Source organism: Gymnoscopelus microlampas (genome assembly GCF_963454915.1).
Source record: "Gymnoscopelus microlampas genome assembly, chromosome: 2".
NCBI classification, from domain to species: Eukaryota; Metazoa; Chordata; class Actinopteri; order Myctophiformes; family Myctophidae; genus Gymnoscopelus; species Gymnoscopelus microlampas.
Window position 1 is genome coordinate 45627109 of NC_139939.1, and position 11537 is coordinate 45638645.

General features: G+C 39.8%; 1 protein-coding gene across 1 annotated transcript; it reads left to right on the forward strand.

The window, feature by feature from the left end:
* The first annotated feature begins 7552 nt into the window (after positions 1-7552).
* On the forward strand, positions 7553-9346 carry LOC311060942 (GTP-binding protein Rhes-like). The gene has a single exon (XM_084079350.1). The coding sequence runs from the start codon at positions 7835-7837 to the stop codon at positions 8459-8461; it is 627 nt and encodes a 208-aa protein (XP_083935476.1). The 5' UTR covers positions 7553-7834; the 3' UTR covers positions 8462-9346.
* Positions 9347-11537: the final 2191 nt, after the last annotated feature.

Here is an 11537-nt window from a genome sequence, read left to right on the forward strand (position 1 = left end):
AGACAGCAGTGCGTGGTTGGCTTGTGGAGTCCAGTAACACGGTGACATTGTATGATAATGATCGTGGCACACATCCTGTGAGGCCAGCAATAAGAATGACATTACAGTATGTTAACGATTACAGCAGCATAAGTGCTTCATGTCTGGATCGAATGGTAGGAAGGATGTTTGATCTATTATAAACTTACAGGAAAGGAGGAAACCGTAAACACAAGTGGTTTCTACTTTGGAAAGTCATATCAAATAAATGGCAGGTTTCAAATAAAACTGTTCCCATGTGACCATAAAGACTAAAATGTGACCTAAATGATGTTGTCATGATGTGTCGATTCACAAACTCAGTGTTTGAAATGCTGAAGAATGTGTCTGTTTCTCTAAGTAGACTGCTGCTGCTGTGCAAACCTATTAAAAAGAACATAAGAAACTACTCAAGAGAGTGTGGATAATCCTTTCACTATATATCTGCACTCAGTTAAATTGTAAGAGACTAAACCTCAAGACTCCCCTTGAGTTGAGCGCGCCTGCTCCTGGCGGACTTGTTCCGGTAGGCGTCTGGGGCTATAGCAAACGATTGAAAATGCAGACTTTCAACAGGCATAACACATGCCCCATTTGACCTAAAAAAAAACTGAAACTTCATTACACATGTCACCTCATGTAGCACAAATTTTCTTGTCATTTAAAATGTCAAGAAAAATCTGTTATAAATCGAGTCTCCAACCAATCTGTGCAAAACGCTTTCACAAAATCTATGGACCAATATCTAAAAGTTTGTATGTCGAAATATGAAGCTCCTTGAGGCAATGTATATAGTTTTATTCAAATCATTCTTCTGCCCCTCGCTGCCCGGCTGTAACTGTTGAGTCACTTTATACGAAACTTGGTAGTAGAGGGTTATACCAAAAAGCACTGAGTCGAATCTTACTCACTTACTTACTTTCTGGCCAAAGCACCTACACCTGTCTGTGTGTTGAGGACCTGGGAGTTGTAGTTGGTGCCACAGTGTCCATTTTGTGTGTGGAGGACTGGGGATTTAGCACCCTTCTACAACCTGTCCCCTCGTGATGCTGCATCTAAAATCCCAGTTGACGAAATGTTTGTACATCGTTAGCCTCATAGCATACATTGCCATATATATACATACATGCATTGCCATCCATATATATATATACATACATACATTGCCAAGTCATAGTTTTAAGGTTTTCAGGAAAGAAGAAATTAAAAATGTAAATCTGCCTAAATCATGTTAATCTGCCTTTATTGTGTGTGTTTATGTGCCTAGCTCTACTCTCCTAACACTGCTGATTCATCCTGCCTTATTGCCTATGTCCTCAGCCTATCAGAATGCTTGGTACATTCAAAAATCTTTTCTGCCTAAGTCAAAAAGTTGACTTAAAAGCACTTTCTGCCTAAGTCATTTTAGAATGTAACAAGCGTTCTGACAGAAAATGTCAATGTCAATTTGGCCAAACAAATGATTTGCTGTAAATGTACTTACTGTAAGTTTACTTCAAATGTAACTGAATACAACTCTTTGCACAACTGGGTAGGCTGCAATTTGAGAGGTTTCCGTTTGACATTGTTTTGTTGGCTTTGTTACAGATACAGTTGAGGGATTAATCCAGAGCGATTTACAGTAAGCAAGGACACAAGATAATACACCATAATACATCATAATACACATAATAATAATAGCAATAAAAATAGAATAATAATATAATAGTATATATATTAGAATAAAAATAGCAATCTAATAATAAAGTAATACATAAGTAAACCAATAATCTAATAATAACTAATACATACGTAAACCAATAACTTATCATCAGCCTACAGTGCCTAAGAGGCAGGCCTATATTAAGGAGTAGGGAGTGAGGACTCAGAGAGTGTTTTATATATATTTTCATTTTATTTTATTTGTTTACAGATACGTATGTATGTGGAATGGGGATAGGGAATTATTTACACTTAAGCCTCTTTCACACATGTGGGGCTAACTTAAAGTTATCTGTGGGGATGTACAGTACTGTATGTCTGAACGCATGTTCTGTTATGTCAAGGAAATTAATTTAAAAAATCACATTTGACCGTCATATCTCCCTAACGCAGTTAAGTGAGAGTAGCTGGGATACACCTGGGAGCGCCTAGACTATTTAAGTGTGAGAACGGACAATCTCCTGTCGCTACATGTGTGAAAGGGCAACACTGTACAATGTCCCGAGTCGACCTCATTCCCATGACATTGTCCAGAGTTCATGCTGTAAGTGGCTTTTGTGTACTGTAAGGCTTGCGTGCTTATCTATTGATTACTGTACGCTTGTATTTTGAAAAATGGGGAAATATGTGCAGGGTCAAAGGATACGATTACAGGGATGTTTACGCAATGGCATGCAAGTAAGATTTGACATTTGATAATTAAAACATCCTCATTCCTTGAGCTTAGAAATCAGGTTTAACAGGATTTGTGTACCTGAGCTGTGCCCAAGTCCTAGGTTATTGAAACTTTCAACACTTAATACTGCTTTAATCAAAGTGAGACCATTTGCCTTGACTTTAATAACTGACCTTGAATAACCTACATAAGTTAAGTCAAGTTAAAGTGCATGGCTTTGAAGAATTGTGTTTGCACAGCAGTATAATCTTGCCAAAATAAAACATCAAAAAGACAGAAAAAAGATGGGGACAGGGACATTCATTTTGAGTGGGAGAAAAGTTGAAGAGGAAGAAGAAAATACATTGCAAGGGGAGTAAATCAAATGAGAAATACAGGAGGGTTTCATGGCAGAACTGTCTGGATCAAAATGATCATTAAACACAGCACAATGCCTGAGTGGGACTTAACATGTTTATTCTGCATCACAAAAGAAGATGATCAGCGAAACATAAAGCTAAATAATTGTAAGATGCTACAAGATGGGGAAACGCAAACAGAAAGGAAATTAATCACAGATTAATTTATGCATATCGATGGGGAAATTATTTACATGAATCACTGCATGCCAAGTATGCAGGTGTGCAACTGGTTTGCAAAAACATGTATGTCAGTAGCAATATTGCATAAGTTCAAACTGTACTGTAGTATCATACAGTAACTATGCAGTCACACCGATGCTCTGACCTTCGGCTACAGCAGCTAATATTAGCTGGCAGGTCAGCGGAGGGGCATCATTTGCGCTGACAGCAAAAGGAACACACTGGCTCTCAGCACAACAGTAAATCCCAATGTTCATTTAACTCTGGAAGTGTAAACAATTGTCCCTTTGACTTAAACTGATAAGGTTTTCAAATAATTGCAGTGGAGTAAAAACTATAATATTGCCTCAGAGATGTAGTGGATGATGAGTATAAATATAAAGAGACATGGACGTACTCCAGTAAGGTAAAAGTACCACAAAATTGTACAGTACTTGAGTAAATGTACCTTTCACCACTGCAAAGTATAATGCAAAATACAATTATTTATTGTCTTCAAATAAATTACTAACCCTTTACAGTGTTGTATAAGCTTTTGAACACATGCATGACATACTGTACGTGCAGATCACTTTGCAAAATCCCTGTACCGTAGCATTATCAACAAACATCTCTGTCTCTATGTTTAAGTTATGTCATACGTTATTGATCCTGTGGGGAAGTTCATCCTCTGCAGTGGGCAGCCAGTGAGCACCTGGGGCTCCAGCTCTATAGACCAGAGTCTTGGTCAAGGGCATTGGCAGGAGTATGCTCCTAACAAGCATGTCTAAATGAGGAAATCTGTAGGTTACCCCAGAAGGTCAGCTGTTACATAACACTGCTTGTGACATAATACCTGCATCCATATTCTGAGGAGGAACAATAGGCAGGGGTGAAAAAAAAGTTTACATACTTACATATCGTCAGTGTCGAGCAGAACCCAAAACAGTAGTAAATGTAAACAGAGCAAGCTGTCTGTTGTGTGTGTATTTGTGTAGTTGAATAAGATGCTACATCTCAAAGGGTGATCATTTTAATACATTTTAAAAAAGTATTCTACTTTTGAAAAGGTTTCTACCTGAGGCCTGACGAAGACGAACATAGCAGATCTGCAAGCCCACAGTGCGTCACGGATTCGACGCGTTATGGCCTAGTAGCTTTGCCATGTTTTCGTGCGACACCATCATTTGACGAAGCATTAATTAGGCATGACAGTGACGATATGATTGTCCATACATACATACTGTAGTACATGTACACATGCACGTATAAGTCTTGACTATTTTCTTTGTTGGTGTTGTAACCAGCATCTGGCAACAGGTGCGTAGGCGGGATTAACATTTAGGGTGGGCAAAAGTTAATTCACGCTGTTGACACTGAGTTGGCAGCTATTGTGCATTGGTAAAAAGGTGCGAATGGTCTTTTTTTTTACTTTGTTTATTGGATTTTCCACAGAAGCATTCAATATCAAAAGTTCTTTCAGCAGCTAGGCGGGGCAAGAGCTCAATTAGTGGGTCACTGCCCGAGTTTCCCAACGGTGACTACGCTTCTATCTGGCAAGAGCAGGTTTGGCATTTGGGCGTGCTAATGGTCACATTGTACAGTACAGAGTGGGTGAAGTATAATAATCTATCTATCTATCTATATCTATCTATCTATATATATACATTTCTAAACCCAAAACCCCCAAAAAAAAACTGCCACTGTGTGGGACTAAACACAAAAACAACATATCAATGTCACTAACAAGACACGCCACAACGTGCGGAATTACTACGCGCAGTCTGTAGGCCACTTCATACTGCTCAGCACACATCTGCCCCCTCGCAGCATAATTAATTGCGGCCAACACAAACTCACAACATTACAGTCGGCCATGTTGTTCCTTAGCGTCATCGCCGACCACCGCCCAACGAGACCCAAGTGAGGTCAGACAACACACTCCATATTTGGGCATAGCTCCATTGGGAACATCTCCTATTATGGGACCCAAGTGAGGTCAGACAACACACTCCATATTTGGGCATAGCTCCATTGGGAACATCTCCTATTATGGCTTTATTATATATTATAGAGACCAACAAACACAAAGCACCGCGCAGCGGATAGGGGGGAGGGGCGCGCAGCGCCCCGACCCTCTAGTAATAATCTAGTAATAATACATTGTAAAATAGGTTTGGTTTGGCTCCTTAACATACTGTATATGACTATGAGCTTATTAGAGCCGGTCAGGGCATTCTGACCAAGGAACATTCTACTTTCTGGAGCTCTGATTGAAATTCCACAGTGGTGATTGGTGAACATCCTTTAGCCCCCACTGTGAGGTTGGACTAAATCACTTCCTACTGTACTGTATCCCAGAGCGGTCAGCTGCCTGTCAAAAACAGTACTCTCAAGGCATGTGTACATCTCTGTCCGTGTGGTGCATGCTGAGGAGCTGTAGCCTACAGTGTTCCCTGGGGCTCACTAAGGTTCGTTCCCTGGTGCATAAATGGACGAGACGGTCACAGTCAGTGAGACAACCGTGGTCTCAGGAGAAATGCAGGGGAGTCACGAATCAGCCTTTCCTCTATACATAAACTGTGATATAATAGGGAAGGACAGGGACAATTTGGTCTGAAACAGTTACAGGCAATGCATCACCTCTAATTGGATGCTGAAGACGGATGACATGTAATGAAGGTGAGTCACGCAGACTAATGGACTAGACTAAATTACATCCTACACTGTGAGTAAAAATCCTCTAGTATAGCGCTGCCTCAGTCCTTCTGAGTCTTTTTGTTAAGAAAATAACACAGCAGGAGGGAAATCAGAAGTTTTCCCCCTCTGCTTTTGCAATCAGTCAATCTATCAATTATTTCACTGAAGTAAAAGCACATCACAAGGATAAAGTATATGTGGTACTTCTTCCTAGACTATGCATTTACTTGTTGGTCACCTGATTAATACTACAAAACCAGACAGTCTCGTCACCAACTGATGATGGCCTTATGTAGAACGTTGTCTTGCTCATTGTGAACTATTTGTGACAGATAAGGACAGCATTGGCATCTGCGCCAGAACATGCAATACAGGCTGTTGGACAGTAATTTGAGGTAAACCTATTATTAAAGAGAGACAGCCTTTGTTTAATAATGAAATACAAAATAACCAATCCAATGTAGAGCCCAATGGGATTAGCTCAGGCATTGCTCTGACTGCCCACTGTGAATGCAGAGATATGAGCAGCATAATCACATTAAACTGTCTGATAGGCTGCTGTTCAAAACAGGAAATTGACCTTCATAAGTAATTTCAGCACAATGTGATTCATATTCAATTTAATAGAAAACCCATCTTTCATTTATACAAACATGAACAGTGTGTTAGAATATGCAAATATCCAATAATCTTGCTTTGCAGGCAATATTTTTTCTGCATGCTATATCTCACAAGTCCAAGATTGAATCCACTGTGGTAAATGATTTATCATGTCTCTGATAAGCTTATTAGCATTCCTTTCACTCTCGGCTGCTTAATTCACATTATTCACACAGAGAAGTGTCAGAGCATAATATGTAACAGATGGTTTATCAAAGTCCCATTTAATAATGAGCTGAGACTAAATCAAAAGGGAACTGGACCAATAATTTAATCGCAAGAGGAAAAGTGCTCGAGGAATCAGAGTGGTAAGAAAACAATGATGTGCTACAATGTAACTAGGATAAAAAGTAGACATCAAACCTGGGTTCTATCAAAATAATATTGTCAGGCCTGGGCCGCTGGCGTAGCGGTCCAGGCACCTAGGCTCAGCGCAGCCTGACTGAATGTTGCGAGTTCGAGTCCCGATCCCAATGGCCTTTGCTGCATGTCACTCCCCATCTCTCTCCCCTTTTCCTGTCAGCCTACATCAATAAAGGCATAAAAGCCAAAAAATAAATCTTCAAAAATATGTTGTCATTAATAACAATACATACAGTAGACTACAAAACAGTCAAGAGAGGCAAAGTCAAGTCAAGGACCCCCAAATTAAAATGTATTGTGCCAGAGACCCCCATGGTACAAGATTTGTGCTTAAAATGTTTAAATGTGAGTTTGTACATTGGTTATTTTCAAATGGCTGATGTATAGGGTTAAAGTGGTTAAACAAATTTTGCTGGGGGACCCCCTGGAACCTCCCAAGGACCCCTGGGTGTCCCCAGTTTGAGAATCACTGGTCAAAACTATCCTGGAGAATTGCTGATGTTTCCCCCCTTTAATTTCCCTCAATGCTGTGCAAATCAAGCTGTAAGAATGAAATGAAGATGAATAGAAAACAAAACACACCCACCTAATCCGCTTAATCATTTATGACATTTTCCCCACTGAAATATAATATATATAATCACAGCCAGGCAGCATTTCTATGCTTCAGTCTCTTTTTCCCCCTATTCACTTCCTTTTTCCTCCTCCTGAACTGGTCCCCTAAGCTAATTTGCATGCTGCCCTGTCATTGGCTGCCTGGATCAGTTGCCAGGTGCTGGTTGGTTCAAACCAGAAGAGGGCATGGAATCTCTGTGACCAACAACAAGCATAAAAGGCAGTGTGTGTAACCAAGGCTGCACACTAGTCATGTCTGCAAGGCTTCATCAAAACCCTGCTGTCAGTTACTACTGCCAGTGAATACAACGCTGGCATGTGAAGAAGGAAAGGCTTTAAAAAGAAAACTAATTTACAAGACTTTGCTGAGGAAAGAATTCTAGACATTAACCAAATTAACCAAATAATTATATGCATACATTTTGTAGGAGTTAGAACCTCCTCAAAGTGAGTTTAATTCAGGCAGGCTCCATTTTTGGGGGGAATTTTCTGAACTCATCTAAGCAAGGAGCATCAACGCTAGAGACAAAGCATCATCAGCATGTCTCTGGCAGTGAAAGAGAAGACCCAGGTTCGAGTGGTGTTTCTGGGTGCAGCAGGAGTGGGCAAGACTGCCCTGATCCAGAGGTTCCTCCAGGACACCTTTGAAACCAAACACCGCCGCACGGTGGAGGAGCTGCACAGCAAGGAGTATGACATCGGTGGGGTCAAGGTGACGGTTGAGATCCTGGACACCAGTGGCAGCTACTCATTCCCAGCCATGCGTAAACTCTCGATCCAAAACAGCGACGCCTTCGCTTTGGTGTATGCCGTGGACGACTCCGAGTCACTGGAGGCGGTCAAGAGCCTCCGAGAGGAGATCCTGGAGGTCAAGGAAGACAAGTTCACGCCAATTGTGGTGGTGGGGAACAAGGCAGACCGGATGGAGGAGCGCCAGGTGTCCAGCGAGGACATGTTGTCGACCGTAGAGCTGGAGTGGAACAACAGTTACTTAGAGGCCTCGGCCAAAGACAACATCAATGTGGTGGAGGTGTTCAAGGAGCTCCTTCAGCAGGTCAACCTGCCCAGCCGCCTTAGTCCTGCGTTGCGCAGACGTAGGGAGACCTTCCCCAAAGACATCGGCTTCCGGCCGCCCATGAACAAGACCAACAGCTGTATTTTATCATAAACCGAGACATTGTAAAGACGAGATGTGATGCAGCCTATACTTTAACATAGGAGAACAGATTGGGAACAGAAGATGAGAGATCATGACACCACAAGATGTGTTGTGTGTGCCAGGTCAGCCAAAAGAAGTGCTGGACAGAAGTGAGGAGAGATGCCTGATTAGTGGGTGTGAGGAGGAGGCAATAAATAGATTGTGAAGTAATGCTACAAATGCTGTAGAAAAGTGTGAAAAGTGTCGCTTTGCAAAACAAACTGAGACAGAGGCAGATAGTAAGACTTAACTGTGATTGCCCCTCAAGTACACTGAATGGAGTGAAGAGAAAAAAAGAGAAAAGACATTTATACCACTCATGTTTACTTAAAGTAATGTTGCTGCTTATTTGGTGACATGCTGCTGGTGTTTAGATAAATGTATAGCTTTTCTATTTGCATTTAATGTTGATCTATAACAAGGGATTTGGAATGTACAACAAAATGTGGGAAGGTTTTGCATATATTTAATATCGTCTACAGTCTACAATAAGGCATTTGGACTGTTGAAAACAAAATGTGGAAAAATAATATTTAATGTCCTTCTGTTAGTTTTCATGTAAAACAAACAAAAACTGTAGCGTATCATTGTTTACATTTTTTTATCCAATATCTGAAATTAATTTGTCATCAGGTATGATATTGTGTTGTTTGCCAAAATAAAATGTAAAATAAAAATACATTTAAAAAAGTGGTGAAATGCAGATAGTTCATGTAAATGCACTTTTCTTTTTAAATGAGCTTGTTTTTATAAATTAATATTTTTTTTCTTAAATGGTTTTGCTGTGGATTTTACAAATTGCAAGTGTAATATAAAGGCTTACTAAATAAAATAAAGACAAAAATGGTAAATCTATGTCATCTCACGTTTCATTTTTAAGTCAACAGTTTAAGTTCAACTTAGTGCAGAGGTCCTGGAAAAATCTGTAATCTCATGAAAATGTATTTAAGTCACTGAATATGTTCTAGTGCACACGTGCAGTACAATTAGAAAGAACTAATTTTGAAATGCAAATCTAGTGTGCTTGTCATACTGGCCTACATCCATCATCCACTTGGTACACAAAACACACCCACCTAATCCGCTTAATCATCTATGACATAGCATGTTAGGGTCACAGACAGTATTACACTTCACTATTTAACAATGCATCTCTCTTCCATTGATTTGAGTTTTCATGCTCACTTTAAATGCGAGAAAGGTTTGTCACTGAATAAATCAAATTTGTAGTTTTAGGGTCTGGTGAGCTGAAATAAATCAGTGTTTGTTTACATTGATGTTAAGAGTTTCTGGAAAGCATGGTTCTTGTATTTAGGTGTATGTCGCCCTCTGCTGGCGAGAAAAAAAGACTACATTCTCACTTAAATGGTTATATCTGCCTGCATACTGAAAATAACACATAGTTCAATAATACCCTGACTTAGAGTTTTAGCATACAATTATGTTATGCTACACCTCTAGTGATACTAACACCATGATACAGATACATTAAAAAACCTAAACGTCTTCATACTAAATAGTGATTCAGACATGCCTCTTCAAACAGCTGACAAGTTGGTCCATAAATCTGCATAGCACAGTAACTTGTGTGCTGCACTGAGGTGACTGAGGTCCATGCACATCCCCCTCTCTCCATCAGATAGGACTGAACTAAATTTCCTGTTTCATTTTGAGGAAGTGGCCTAGTAAACGTTGGGTCTCTAGTTCCTCTTTCGGTCCACTTTTAACAGTCTTTTACACACTGCCTGTGTTCATTCACATTCAACAATGGAGGCCCAACAGCTTCGGTCAAAGCCATGCAGGTGTGGACTTACTACTAATGCTGTAATGTATGATATATTAACAGGTATGCATTTTATCTCACCGTTATTTGGTATTGCTCACTCACTATCATTTGATTCTTTATTAGAGGCTGCAGTAAACTAGCCATACATTAAGAACTGAGTCACATTTCCTTATGTGTATTTTAAGGTTAGATACTTTTGTTTGTATAGTTTTTTACACTGCAGTTTACATCATTTAACCATTTTGTGTTTAAAAGGCTTTGCTGCTGTGTTTCATCAGTGTGTTAATTCATTCACTTAATGTGTGATGCCCTATACTAAAGTCTTTGCCCCTGGACTTGGTCAAAGCTCCTCAGCAGACTAATTGAATCCTGAGGCGTTTAGAACAAGTTCACGGTTATGGACACAGTCCTGCTCTATTATTCACTGTAGTGGAACGGCAAGAAATGCAGAATCAAATGACCTAAAAGCCGAAACAATGCAGACACAAGCGTGTCATTACACACCACACATGGTCTTGTTCCTCCTTTATGAAACAACAGATGAGCACAGGCTAAAGTGATAATACATGAGAACATGTGAAATACTTCTGTATGGTAGAACAATAATGTTTAACAAGTTCCTACCAATAAGCCATATATTCTGTTCAAAATAATAGAATTAAGCTCAATAATTAACCTAGCTAGCATATAAGGTTATTACCTTGTACTTTAAGTGCATATCTTCAGTCAGATAATACCTAGGACTATATGAATTAAAACAAGTATTTAATGTTTACATAAAATTTGAGGCTCAACAGCCAAACCACATATGACCTACTTAAAGCCACAATTTGTCACACTGTGTCCATATTTCCTTTTCTAAATTATGTTTAGCTGAATATGGACAATTTATGACAAAAGTCTATTTGCAGAAGTTTTACAAGCTTTTCCAACTCCTATAATCAGATTTATGGTTTACAGATTGAAGCTGAGAGGTTATAACCTGGCACAACCATATATGCTCGTCACACAGAACGGACCGGTGATCTCATGAGGCAGCTGCTATGCAAGTTTAGAGATGTCGTGCTCTTCCATGCCTTTCAAAAAAGAGGCCTAATCGGTTACTGAAACTGGTACTGAAAGTTGTTTGTGCTATTAATTCACCTACACCACAGGCTTATGCTTAGACTTCACACTTGCACTGCATCTACAAACTTCATTTGCAGGTCTGAGTGCCATACTATATTAATACATATTTTTTCAACCGGGGGCTACGAACAG